This window comes from Microtus oregoni, unplaced genomic scaffold (assembly GCF_018167655.1).
Source record: "Microtus oregoni isolate MIOR12 unplaced genomic scaffold, Mior012 000080F_ref0000499, whole genome shotgun sequence".
Classification (NCBI taxonomy): domain Eukaryota; kingdom Metazoa; phylum Chordata; class Mammalia; order Rodentia; family Cricetidae; genus Microtus; species Microtus oregoni.
Genome location: NW_024544538.1, coordinates 3,023,103 through 3,038,073, shown reverse-complemented (window position 1 = coordinate 3,038,073; position 14,971 = coordinate 3,023,103). Strand labels below are relative to the sequence as shown.

At 37.1% G+C, this 14,971-nt stretch overlaps 1 protein-coding gene across 2 annotated transcripts in view; it reads right to left on the bottom strand.

Annotated features, from left to right (window-relative positions):
* Slc6a14 (solute carrier family 6 member 14) overlaps positions 1-7,625 on the bottom strand; it is a 33,148-nt gene extending 25,523 nt beyond the window's left edge. For both annotated transcript variants that reach the window (XM_041642887.1, XM_041642888.1), the window contains exons 1-5: positions 7,489-7,625; positions 6,256-6,421; positions 3,723-3,854; positions 1,076-1,237; positions 151-286 (exon numbers count right to left, since the gene is read on the bottom strand). In XM_041642887.1, the coding sequence (XP_041498821.1) occupies positions 151-286; positions 1,076-1,237; positions 3,723-3,854; positions 6,256-6,421; positions 7,489-7,536 (644 nt within the window). In that variant the 5' untranslated portion in view covers positions 7,537-7,625. The remainder of the gene's footprint in view (positions 1-150; positions 287-1,075; positions 1,238-3,722; positions 3,855-6,255; positions 6,422-7,488) is intronic.
* Between the last annotated feature and the right edge of the window lie 7,346 nt (positions 7,626-14,971).

Below are 14,971 nucleotides of genomic sequence, written 5' to 3'. Positions count from 1 at the left end.
ACAGGTAAAGAGAAAGGTGCTCAACTCACAACATATACTTATAATAAAATTAAAAAAATAAAATGGGAAATAAAAGGAGCTGACCAATATTTCACTGTGGTTCAAAAAGCCTTTCAACAACACTTGTTTAAAAAGTCAGTCAGTACTTACTCCCAATACTGTTCACTGGGAAGTTGTCCTGGCTGAAAAACTTCACTACCATTCAAGCAGGTCAGGTTGTTGTGAGTTACCCAGCTTATATTCATAAACATCTCTCCTGTTACTGTACTCACATTACAGCCGGTAACTAAAAAAAAAATGATAGATACATAAATAAATCAGTAGATAGATGATAGATAGAAAGATGATAGATAGATAGATAGATAGATAGATAGATAGATAGATAGATAGATAGATAGATAGATAGATAGATAGACTTATATGTAGAAGAATATTTTCATGGGGAGAAAAAGAGGATTTTAATGGGAAATACTTAAGTTACTACTTACATTGTTACTTGGTAAAAGTAGAATAAATAAATTACAAATAGAATAGAGCATGTAACATTCAATATATCAAATCTTCTCCACCACCAATTGGTAAAGCCCATAATTCTAATTATCCATTTAAACTGTGGTCGTTTTTACAGAAATAACTGCTACAGAATAAAAGGTATTGCAGTTGACACTTAGCATTTAGCAGAATTTTCAGCAGGGAGTTTCAGCTAGCCTGTATAGATATGCTACCCCTTTAAACCCTTCCAAAACATTAAAGCTTCATCTTATGGGTATGGATAATTTCAACTGCAATATCCTCCAGTATTAATATTAAGTATCTCATATTGATATTGGCAGCACCCAGTCTTTACTACTACCATTTAAGGATGTTAATGATGGCACTTAAAAAAACATTCTTTTTTTCTTACTATCTTCTGCTTAGAACATAGAGTTGCAAGATTTACTTCTACGTATGGCTTGGCTTTCCATAAAAGTGTACTTAAATTTGTTAGAAAATTATTTAATCATTTCAACTTATTTAGTAATTATGACAAAATTATAAAGCTAGTAATATTTTAAAAGTTGACAATGGAGTTTACCTATTGGTGATCTGCTACAGTTATCGTCTGCCCAAGAAGAACAATTGGCCCATGGTAGTACACTTTGAAAAGAAGCAAACAAGTAGTAAAGGCTGTAGGCGATTATGACATTGTAATAGATTGTCACAAAAATGGATATCAGGACCATTGTGATTCCAACACCTGGAAAACAAAACCGTTAAAAGGTGAAGTTTAATTTGCTGATCCATAAGAAGAGCTGAGTTCAATTTCCACAAAAGCTAAAATAAAAGACTCTTTCACATAAGTCTATGTTGTAATTCAGAAAAAATGTGTCTGAGATGGAGAGGTGTTACCCTGTCACAATGTTTCTTCCAATATTTAAAAGACTCGATTTTTATTATTTTTAACTGTGTCTGTGCACTGCACACCTGTGAGTGTGCACACTTGAGTGCAGGTGCCTACAGATGACAGAGGCATTGGATGCCCTGAAACTGGAGTTACAGGAGACTCTGAAATGCCCAGTGTAGGTGCTGGTAATCAAACTTGTACTCTCTGGAAAAGCAGTGAGTGCTCTTAACTGCTGAGCAATCTCTTCAGATCCCTCTTCCCAAATGCAAACCAATTTTGATGACTGGATTTTGGAGAATTTTTCAATTTTTTAAGAAAAGGCTATTATGGCTAAAGGGGAAAGATATAGAATTAGCCACAAAATTCACAAAACTCTATTCAATTATTCTTTATTAAGTCTTCAAATCCTTCTGAGAGCAGGAAATACAGGTACTAAAAACCTTCAATATTCATACCCTCTGGACAAATCCACCAAAATTCACATGTTTATCTGTAAAACAATTGTCAGATAGTAAAGGAAGATTCTGATGTAACATTTTTAAAGGACACAATCCAGTATTTCTCCGAAAAAGTACAAATTCAGAAACAATCTGAATTTAACATCCAAAAGTTCTGTTACTCAGTAGGTTCACAATGCAGTTTAGCATAATGATAATAACTTCTAATATTAAGACTAGTATTTGAAATAGCTTCTCCCATCATCCAGTAAAGCATTCTATTTACCTCCTTATTATATATTTCTAATGTTGCAAACAAATGGTTTGCAGTAACTAGTAAATGCTAAAATTATATTTAGTCTTTAAAGATAAAAATCAAGGCATTTGTTTTTTATCTAGACTCTTCTCCTATTAGGAATATCCAAGAGAAAATAGTGGTCTGCCATCCAACTTTTCTCAGTGATGCTTTATAAAAGATATAAAAGACAGTAAAACAAATCTGAACAAGAAATAACTTAAAAGAAAGAGCCTTGGGGCTGGAGAGATTACTCAGTGGTTAAGATCACTTGGTGCTCATCCAGAGGACCAGAGGACAATGATAGTTCAGCATCCATATTGGGTGTGTCACAACTTCCTGTAACTCCAGCTTCCAGGTGATCAAATGCCCTCTTCTGGCCTCTACAGGCACTCACACACTTGTGGCATACACTCATGTGCACATATACATAAATTAAAATAAAAATGGTACATTGTTAAAGCTGTTGTCTTGAAGCTAATGCACAACAGGACTATGAAAAAATAATTCAAAAGGTGAAAATTGTCAAATAATTACACCATGACAATCATCTTTTAGTGTCATTTCTATATGTGCATCCAGGTAAAAGTAAAAGTTAACATTTGAAGACTGGAAAGATGGCTCTGTAGGTAAACAGTTTGCTATAGATATATAGGAATAAGTACCTGAACTTAGCACCTGTGGTTAAAAAAAACTGTTGTAATAGAGTGCACTTAAATCCCACCACTGAGGAAGTAGAGATAACATCTCTCCAGTGCTTGCTGTCCATTCAGTCTAGCCTAACAATGAGCTCCATGTTTAATGAGAGACCATTTCAAAGGAATTAAGAAAGATACATGACATTGACTTTCATGCTCTATATCCAGGTGCACATGTGTATGCGAATGCATATGTGTATGTGTATGCACAATATATATACAAAAAAAGCAATGCCATCTTTGCCCTAGCATGTCCTTTTTCCTTTTTCTGTACTTTTAGTTGAAAGAGAAAACCATATTTTTCATATATTGTGTGATGCTTGAATTGCATATATATTGTGAAATGAATTAATCTTCTGATTGGCAAGCATATTACCTCCAGGTGACTATCACTTCATGGGTAAGAATACTTGATGAACACTATCTTTATTTATGAGATTAAAATATATGAATATAATATATTGTCTGTTCTCAACTATGGAAACCATACTGTGATTTTTATTTTTTTCAGTTCTCCAATTTATAGACCTATAGATTGTAACTTTCTTGGATTTGTTTCTTTTTCTGAGACAGGGCTTCTCTGTGTAGCCCTGGCTGCCCTGGAAGTTACTCTGTAGTTTAGGATGGCCTCCAACTCAAAGATCTGCCTGCTTCTGCCTCTGACTCCTGAGTGCTGGAATTAAAGGCATAATCCACCACACCCAGCAAATTTATTTCTCTAACTATAACCATATCTTTTTTGACCTACATGGCTTCTTCCTTCCTGTCCATCTCTGCCTCTGTGAGCATTTTCTGCTCAACTTCTATGGAATCAAATGTGTCAGGCTTTAAATTCTCTTTTTTTTCACCAAGTGAAAACAGTGTAGGTAGACCAACAATCATGATACTGAAAAGTCTTAAATACCAACCTTGAAACAATGGCAGAATCCTCCAAACTGAAACTGGACCTAAGCTAGCAAATTGTCCCAGGGAACATTCCAGGAAGAACAAAGGTAAGCCAGCCAATGCTAGCATAATTGCATATGGTATCAAGAAAGCACCTGAAAAGCAAAGAGATAAATTTATTATTACATTTTAAAGTCTTCTTGGCACTTTGACAAGGAACATAGCATTTTAAAGCATACTAATACAGTGGAAATGGAGGGATTTGGCTTGAGGTCCAAGATTCATTACTTTTTGTGAGAACGTAACTTAAATGCATTAACTGAGTTTCCCATTAATCAAATGGGAATGGGAATGTTTCCTAGTGAAGTTACTACAATTACTAAAAATAATAGCTAATAAAAAGTCTGTCAGTGAAGTTGAGAGATCAGAGACTATAGAGCTAAATAGATATACATTAAAATGCTGGCTCTGTCATCTATCAACTATTTAGCCTAAAATGTTTTACTAGCCTGTGAACTTTTCCTTCTTATAAAAGGGGGACCTAGTACTAACTCATATACTTCCTGTCTCGAGTTCAAATGATGGGCCACCAACAATTATCAAATTTACTAATTTACTGATCAAACAGTGGCAACACTGCAAGCATATGACATGTGTTCAATGTTACTTCCCTTCCCTCTGTTCCTTCCTTCTTTCCTTCCTCCTTCCCTTCCTCCTCTCTCTCTCAACAATACATGGATTACTTTTAAAATTTAGAATGTAGATGGTAAGTAGAGTTGAGAATGCAAATTACTGCAATTAAGTTCATAATTCTTTTATCAGTCACAAGGTTCCTTAGTCAATGTTAATAAGAAATGGTTTTGTTAAGGACTGACCATCTGAGACTCAGTTAACTTCCACTATCATGGGAACTAATCTCCCATATAAGAATATCCAACTCCTCCCCTCCTTTTAAACATTTTGTTTTACTTTTTCTGCCCATATTTGGTTTATGATACTTCTCACTGGAATGTTTACCAGACTACAAGTTGAAACAAAGACATAACGTTCAATATCCCAGCCAAACAATCTAGAAGTCTTGGCAACAGTTATTGAAAGCAAGATAGAGTTCGACAAATGAAAACAGGATTTCCGATATGTATACCTCATTTATTCTGTCGCAATTATCCTTAATTATTTTCCTTGCTACTCATGAATTCAAAAAGCACTTAGAGAATGGAGATTATCTATTACTCAAATGATGTGACCTTAAAAATTTGAGTACCAGTGTGTCATATTAACTTTTAGAAGATACATAAAAAGAGGCATAAAAAATTATTTAATTTGCATTATCTTTTAAATTTTTCTATTAAAATTAGTTTTATTCATTTCCTGGAAGGTTATGCTGATTATTCGGTGAATTATGATATCAAGTTACAGGGTATATCTTATGGTAAACACAATTGTAAGAATCTCAAAAGAGCCTTAGGACATAGACACCAAAAAGATTGTGATTATTGACTCATTTTCCTGCTAATACTTACATCAAAACCACTATTGGATGACCTAAGTCCTAGATGAGGAAATTTAAGCTACTCACACTTAAAGTGTTTAATAAACAGAGCTCAGAGCTCCTTTTTTGAGTCTCTGATGGCCAGTGTGAATGTTTTAAATACTCAATTAACAAGAAATGTAGGTTGACACATCACCACACACAATCCTATTGTGCCAAGAGAAAAATAATTATACTGGCAAAATTCCAAAGGTGTCCAATTATGAAATACAGGCACATGTCATCTCTGTACTTCTAACATAGCCTATAAGCACAAGTAAGTTAAAATGCTGTAATTGAAAAGTTATTTCCACATTACTAGAATATTGCACAACTCATTTCTTTCCCTTTGTGTGTCATCTTAGTTATTTTTGTGTTCTGATTAGGTCTACCTAATGATCTACAAGATATAAAAAGTATTCTTTTTGCAACAATAAAACCACAGAGCCTTGAACTAAATTCTATTCTATTTTATTTATATTCTATATGGTTGGTGGCATTTGAAATATATACATTAATAGTATAACAAAATATTAATTAATAACCATTTTTGTTCACACTTAAATTATAAAAATGTCTTACTCTAGCTAAGCAGTTTCCTTGAGCTTTTAAAAAGATTTAGATGTCTCTCCTTTTACATACTTCAACTTCAAGCTCAACTTGAGTATGAATATACTTTTAAAAGTCCTAGTTGAAGATTATATGGCCTCTCAAATCAACTCAGAAGTACTGCATGTAACACTCTTATCAAGTTTATATCAGAGTTTTCTGAAGCAGTTTTCAAACTTGAGCTAATATTTTACAGTTCATTAGTAAATGTTTTGCTTGTTTCTCATCCTCTTTACTAACTGAAAATATCATATACCTCTCTTTAGTTCATATTTCATTATATGCATATATAAGTATTATATATGTGTATATTGTATATACTTATATGTGTTGTATTACATAAGTATTTAGAATTTTCTATATGTGGATACAAACAGCATCCCATTAGAGGAAAAAGAATGGAAGAAAAAGCCTACCTCCACCATTGGTGTAAGTCAGATATGGGAATCGCCACACATTTCCCAATCCCACTGCATATCCAACCATAGACAGAAGATAATCCGATTTTTTGGACCAGTTACCACGGTCTGTATTTTCATCATTTTCACCAACATGGAAGTTCTCAGATGAAGCTGTCACTTTCTAAAAAAGGAAAAAATTATCAGTTTCTACCCTTTCTGTTACGAATTCCACAGAAGCATAATTTCATAAATTCACAGTGTTATAGAAAAGAAGGGTGAAAACTCATAGGGAATTCTTCTCAAAATCCAGAAGATTTTCTCCATCCAAGTATTAACCAGGCCCAACTCTGCTTAACCTCTAGGTCAGATTTGGAACACTCAGACTGGTACAGCAGTAGACAAAACTAAGAAGATTTCTGCTGGTAGCTGCATTTATTTAGCATTTGCTTGTTCAAATTAAAGAAAGAAGTTTCTAAGATGTTTTTACTGCCCTTTCAGCTAACATCATCTGAAGTTTAATGTCACACCAAATGAAGTGCAAATGACAGTAGACAAGTCAAGTGTCAAATACAAAACAATTTAGTATAAATTAGGAAGAGTCAACATTCCTAAGGTTCTAGCAGGTTATTAAGAAGTATTAAATGTAGCTTCTAATTAAATGAAAATCAGTCCATACACTTTCTATGCTCTGATTAGAGCACATAATCCGTGTTTTCCCAAAATCACGAAATAATATGCAGAGACAAATTTTCCTGTCCCACCAGGTGGAGCAACTCTCTCTCTCTCTCTCTCTCTCTCTCTCTCTCTCTCTCTCTCTCTCTCTCTCTCTCTCTCTCTCTCTCTCTCTCTCCCTCTCTCCCACACACACACACTTAGGGAGGGGTTCTCTTCCAACCTGTTAGCTGCTTGAGTATGAAATGCTCCTAAGGTCAGATAAGGACAGTCCATTTTTGCATTCCCCTGCAGCATATGAGCACAGTGTAGAGAAAGACAAAGAACAACATTCTGTAGGGTTCCCAAGGTACAGGGTGAGGTGCTCCTAAGTCTAACTACCAGCATAAAAGTTGTTTTTCACATCGTTTGTGGGACGTGGAAAGTTTGTGGGAACATAGCAGGCATACTTGAAAAGAGTTGAAAAGAAAGAAATATGCGAAAAGGAACAGCTACAGAAAGCAAAACTTGAGACTCCCCCGCCCCTTGTTTTCCCTCTCTGTCCCTCTACACCTCCAGAGGCTTCCAGACCCATACCTGCTTCTCTCTGCACTTGAAGAAGCTCGGGCACTTCAATCTGTCCATGGTTCACTCACTCCCTTGGCTTGCTCCGCCTCGCCTCTTCTCACAGTCTGGCTGAGCTCAACTGGTGGCAGGTGCACACTCCCCCGTTGCTACCTGCCAAAGTGAGCCACCTTGCCCAGGGGTGGGACCATTTATGGAGGGAAGCTCTCTCCTCCCCCTTCCTGACGCTCAGTCCTTTCAATTACTGGAAGGGACCAAAGTGAGCCTTTGGTGTTTCCCCCAGGTAATCCTGCATGTAGCAATTCCCTGTCCCAGCCCTAGGAGAGGGCTGGGCTGTGAGCGAGTGAGCTGTGCAGCCAGAGTCAAAGAAGACTGACAACTTTTGACTCAGAGCAGTGCAGGTGCCTTAGCAGTCTTGCTTGCTTTCCTGGATACCTGGCTTCCTACTAACCTTGCTTCTCAGTCAGGCTTCTGTCCTGGGGCCAAATGCTGATCGCCCCTGGTGCTGGAGGTGGGAGAGACCCAACCTGTGGGGCTCATTTTGTTTGCTATGAATTTTTTTTTTGTGAACAGAAGACCTCTGGGCTTCCGATTTCTCCAAGTTTTACCCCTCATTAGAAAGCTCTTCATCACGTGGGGGCAAACACTGCTCCCAGAGGGGAAAGCCCCTTAATTGGGCACCTTGAAATGTAGCCAGTTAAGATAAGATTACCCAGCTGCCTCTACCTGAAAAGAGCGACTTTGTTTTTTTTTTTTTTTTTTTTTTTTAAATTTATTTATTTATTAAGGATTTCTGCCTCGTCCCCACAACCGCTTCCCATTTCCCTCCCCCTCCCCCGATCAATTCCCCCTCCCTCATCTGCTCGAAGAGCAATCAGGGTTCCCTGACCTGTGGGAAGCCCAAGGACTGCCCACCTCTCTCGAGCTCCTTTCTCAGTCTTCGGGAGTGTTTTGCCTTTTACAAGGATTGCTTTGTGTGGTATTGCAAAGAAGCCAAACACAAACAAATTATTGAGCAGGTTTATGGGAAATTTGAACCTTAACAAAGGACTTCACTCAGCCGAGAAAGGTGAGGCCTAGAAAGTAAACTATAAGGAAACTTCCCCGCTTACCACAGAGAAAAGCCTTACTGCAATTCTGATCACGGGTCCAGCATCTCTTCATCAAAAACTCAAAGAATCTGGACTCAACCTGTCCATTCAGAGAGGGTGGTAGTTCCACCTAATGGCAAAAATTCATGCAATCTGAGGAACCAGCAGGGACTCAAATTTTCATTTATGTATAGTTCCTTTGTTCCACACTGGCTGACAAGAATTTTCCATTTGCAGTAGAAATATGCCCTCAGGAGTCCAGGTGGGTAGAGTTGAGTGGGATATCTAGAGGTTGTGAACAGAATGTATGAATGCCTTGACTTTGGTGGTGACTATAACACAGGCTGGTTTGGGATTTTATATGCGCACATATTTATATCACATACACATAAGTGTACGTGGAGAAATAGAAAAAAAACAGTATTCTAGACTACTGGTATGACCTAATACCGGAGATATTAGCCTATCTTAACCATAGCAGAAAAGGTCTTTATAAAAGAGCTGAAAAACAAATCAAACAGTGTTCAAGGAACTAGCAAAGTCTCATAGGAAGGAAAGTAACCCAGCATAGGCCAGTGTAAACAGCTGGTAACTAAGGAAAGAGAAGAAGAAAGATCCTACTAACAGGCAAATTGTAGGGAGCAAAATGTATGTAGAACAGGCAACAATACACAGTAGAGAAGTTTTAGTCACTCCTGAGATTAAAGCAACTAAGACACAAATTTATGGTAAAAGGTCTGCTAGTGAATATATACATTTTGTGGTTTATTGCGAAGGAACATTTTTCCCATTAGTAGACACGGCACTTCATGACCCAGCTAATGTCTACATATTTGCATGATATTATCTCTTGCCATTCTTTGTCACTAACTCTTAAGCTTAGGTGTCTTATTCTGTACATGGTGTTTCTCACCTATGTGAATTTACTCGTGGTTTTTTTTTTCCTTCTGGAAATTCCCACCCTCCTCCATACTTGTTGAACTACTACTCAGTCATCCTTTAAACTCGTACTTAGCTGTCATCTTCTCTGGACCTTTCCACAGAGTTTCCCTCTGTATTACAACACACTATATTTGCATGTTTCTCTCTGTATTCCTATGCTACTCTACATTCATGGGAAATTGTGGCCTTTGAGTGCAAGATGCATGTCTTAAACCTCCTTGTATTTTAAGCACTAGTACCCAGTGCAATTTAACAAATGTATATCATTTGCCTAAGAGCTGTGTGTGACAGTATGGGACCTGTAATCCTAGTACTTGAGAAATTGAGTCAGGAGTCATCCTTGGCTTTACAATGAGTTCGAGACCTGTCTGGGTTACAGGGCACTCTATTTAAAAACAAACAAAAATGTGACTCGGGCATACTGTTTAATGATTTTACTACCAAAGCAAAGGAAAGCAAAACTGGTGTTAAGACTTCACTCTCCAGTACTAGAAAGATGGCTTGGCAGTTAAGAGGACTTGTTCCGACAGATGTCACAGATTCAGGTCTCCCCACCCACACTAGGCAGCTCACAGCTCCCTGTAACTTCAACTCCAGAAGATCCAATGCCTTATTCTCATCTCCTAGGGTACATGCACATACAAGGTACATATTCAGACAAGCAGGCAATACACACACATAAAATAAAAATAATTTTTAAAGAGTTCACTTCCAAGACATTATGTAATGGCAGAGGAATATTTTGTCTCCTTTTGGGTCTAGCATATCAATTGATGAACAAGTCACATTTTAAAATTAGAAGGAAGATATAAGTAGAGCTGGTGAAATGTCTTAGAGGGCAAAGGTGATTCTTAACAAACCTGACATCCTGAATACAATCCCCAGGATCTACATCATGGTAAAGAAAGAACATTCTCCTGAAAGCTGTTTTCTAACTTCCACATGTGCATTTGATCTCTCTCACACACACACACGTGCATGAACACACACACACACACACACACACACACACACACACACACACGCAAATATATGTTAAGTATGCAAAATGAGTGAACCAAAAAGTCATAGAACCATAGAATCTCATTCACAGGAATTTGAACGAGCAGTTGTGGGAGCTCTTAACAGTATTATGTTGACAGTTGAAGTAACAAGAAATAAGGTTGAGGAAAGATTAGATGTGCGTGGTCTGTGTAATGAAAGCATAAGCGATGGTCCAATAGACAATAATAAAGTGGGAATGGCACATGAAAAACTCTGCTTTAGCTGTGAATAAAAACCCCAAATGAAAAGTAATGACCCCTATTCAATGGTTTATGCAGTGTTGAACTTTCAACTAGCGACTTTCGCTTTCTTAACACCTACATACCACAGACGAGAATATAATTGGCTTTCTAAAAGTCTTATTGTCAGAAATAGGAAGATTGACTTAGAAGTAAGTAATCATCAGCAAGTAAAGATCAGTTTCTAATTGCAATTTTGTTCAGGGAGCAAAGACAGAGAATTCACCCAATGTTCTCCTGCAGAATATGAAAGCTAGCATGCCAGAGAAAGCTTGAAACAAAACAGTAGCTAGTGATGTCTAATTCCATAATTGTTCTTTCTAAATTCATAAAGTAAATCCATAAATGATCGTGATGTTTATTTTTACTTTGGCTATAGCATACCACAATCCTTTCTTAAAGTTCAAACTAACTTTCAATTGAAGTGCACATATATAGAAAAAGTCCACAAGCTATGATTACAGCTTGATGCATTCTCACAAATCTCACACTATCACCCAACTGGCAACATATTCATGAAGAGTAATACCAGCACATTAGAAGAATATACATTAGTTTTGCAAGTTTAATCACTATCTTGCCTTTTAAAACTATAAATTGATCTTGACAAATTGTGAGCCTTAAAATGGAAAATGATAATATATAGACTTCTTGAAAGATTTATCTTTTATTTTTGTTTTATTAGAACATATTTTATTTGATTTATCCTTTATGTACATTGGTGGTTTGCCTGCAGGTATGTTTGTATGAGAGCATCAGATCCCCTGAAACAGGAGTTACAGACAATTGTGAGATGTCATGTGGGTGCTGGAAAATAAACCTGAGTCCTCTATAAGAGGAACAGTGCTTTTAACCACTAAGCCATCTCTCCAGTCCTCTGCCTTTTACTCTTAATTATATGTATGTGCACAGAGGGAGGTATGTGAATGTGTGTGTAGGTACCTACAGTATCTATAAACATTCAATCCCCCAGAGCTGGGGTTTCAGATCAGTTAGCGTAGTAACTGTTCTACATAAATAAGAAGCTAAAGAGAACAAAATCTTAGAAGTTTTCTGGGCATCCCTGAGGCATTGAGCTTGCTATTTTATTGGTGTTATTGATAACATGAAATAATCAAGCATCATTTGATTTTTCATATCAAAAAGATTATACATGAGTGAAATTATATTTAGCTTCTTTCTCAGTAAGACTTAATATTCTTCTCTGTGTGTAGTCACTGAAGAAGATAGAGCTTAGTCCACACTTGTGCCTCCATCCAATGTGTGTGACACTTTGAGAATTTACAGGGAACCAACTGTGAGAAATTGAGATTCAGCTGAGGCGTATGAGGACAGGCAGTGCTGAGTGCCACAGGACAGCTAGATTTCACCAGCTATAGCCTAGTTTCAAATACAGACAAATTTTCTCTAAAGTATTGCAGACACACAGAGTCGGTACCTAAAGAAACACATAGATGTGCAGATAACACTCAGGCATAAAGCACCATTTTCCTAAATCCCTTTCAACAAACTAAATTCTTAATATGGCATATTTAAATTAATTGGACAATGGAGAAGATGCAGCTTTGGGAGTAATCTTCAGAAAACTCCTTTGTCAACACAACAATATTCATTCTTTCATTCACATTGAAAATGAATATCAGTAGACACCAGACTCACTCTTTAAGTTGTTAGTAACCAGTGAATATTTTGCCTTGACCTGGTTGCTTCTTACTATTGTAATGGGTCATTTAATGCACCCCAGAAACATGGATGTTTTCCCTTTTAAATGTGTTGCTGTAAGGGATGCTTGTTTTTGGTTTGCATACACAGTAGTTAACTTTGACAGAAATGTGTGCTGTGACTTTAAATCTAGGCTCCTAAGAAAGTAGGAGACTGACATTCTTGATTTCCCACCTAAGAAAAATCATTCACTTCTTACGTTCGAAAAAAATGATGGCTCTTGTGATCTACTTGAAAAATAAACATGAAAATTTCAGTATGGAACTCAATTGTAATCTTTCTACTACTAAATTAATATGAAGAGATGAAAATAAATCAAAGAATATGAATTGCTAATACTGTGTTCATGCACAGTTGTTTTCGATATCTTTCTGTCCGTTTAGGGCTAAACTGTATCACTACAAATTCGAAAGCGTTGTAAAAGGAAGTGTTACAAGGCAATCATGTGGAGCTTTAATTTTTCTCGCTTCGCTGAAGCTCTCTAATGTGAGAATGACATGCAGTAGAATGTGAATGTGTGAGCAATATAACATGGCTGTATTTCTTGTTTGCCATGGCCCCCAAACATCCAAACTTCTTTTGCTAAAATTGACACCCAGAAGTCTATCTGAGGCACTCTTCATTAATGTGCCTTATGTTCTTAATTAAAGTTATGGCAATTGATTTGTTTGTGCATTATCACAGTCAGACAACATTGCACCTGACAGTAACAATGTGACAATCTGTCACAATAATAACTAGCAATAACCACTACCATAATATGAGCCTTTTCTGAATACCTACCATATACCACACCCTATATAAGTGTTATTTTCAATCATTGGACCAACTAACCTCCCCCAACATAGTTCTTATTTTTACAGATGAACAAAACTGTCACAGAAAGTGAGGTAACTGTCTAATATAGTGAAAGCTGGAAAATGTTAGGCTGGCATCCAGATCAGGTAGCAAACCCTTACCTGTTCCCAAATAATTATACTGTGGTGAGCGAATGTGTTTCCTTTCAATTTTGGCATTTTTAAATTATTCTCTGGCTTCTTTCCTGCTGCTAAACATTCCTCCCTCCTGTTTACTTCTTCATGTACTACTGAGACTTGCCTCACCCAGTCCTTGTTCCAGACTATTTTCCCTTTCCAAGTAGGCTCTGTCTTCTACGCCTCCCCTTTCAGTCTCCCCTTAAAACCCAAATGGCAATTAGCATGCGCTACCAGACTGAAGAGATAACCCCTGAACAGCTGCCGATGCCTCACTGCTAAAGTCAGGGCATCCTTCATGGGAAACTGCTGAGGGGCAGAAGGATGATCCCACACATAAGCCCTTTGGGTCCATTTCCTAGGTTTTGCTCCCTACAGTCAGAGATAAATTTATTAAAATAGCACCACGACCTCTACCGATACCCATGAGAGATGTTACAAATGAAGTAAAGCTCTGTAACTGGCATTTGTGCATTTCTTAGTAACAGTGAAGTGCACCAATCATTTACCTGGGCTCTGGGTGCCCATGACCCTGTGTTACTTGAATATTGTTGTTTTTTGGCCTAAGAGCTGTGATACACCTGCCCTATAATTACACAACACCAGCTAATGCCTTGGTGTGGGTTACAGCGTGACTCACTTGTTTAGAGCTTTTGTGTCTAGAAATGAAGGAAGCTGTGTGATTACAACTTACAGGAAAATATTACTTGAAAATACAGAAAATTAAGTGACAGCCACCTTCTTAATACTTTGCTAGTCAACTGGAGTCACTCGTTCCAATGATGTGTACTGAGTGAAATAAGTACCATGTGTACTAGGTCTATCTGTCTAAATTGTTAAGAAATAACCACTCATATTGCTATTATGTAACTTCCTTATGAAGAGAAAGCTAGAGATCGGTAAAATGCATTTTCTGACACATAGCTTATTCTAACTAGATAGCCTCTTGGAAACAGGAAACTGCCCATACCAAAATCCAGTTCATTGAGCAGCAGGAGGCACAAATATGTGCTTTTATTCTAAAAACTTCCTTGACCAGAATATATTCAATTTCCATTTTTCCCATGAGACAAGGTTTTATGTAACCCAACTGTCCAGGTAGGCGAGGACTACCTTGAGTTTCTGATCCCCTATCTCCACTTCCAAAGTATAGGATAACAGCTATTAAACCTTATTTATTCAGTGCTACAGTTTTGTGCATGTGAGGCAATCACACTCTGAATTGAGCTGCATCGTCAGCATCAAACCTCATCTCTAATATCTAAAAACTCTTTCTCATCTTCTCCCTTTTATATATTGAAAAATCCAGCCCAACCTTCCTAACCTTTTGTGTCTCCACTCCTTCCTGCTTATGCCAGTCCCTATTGGCCACTATTCTACTCTTCTTCATGAGATTTCCAGATCTGGCTCTCAACAACAGAATAAGGTAACTACTGTCTCCAATATGCATGCATGTGGATTGTGTAGAATTACTTGAGTTCAT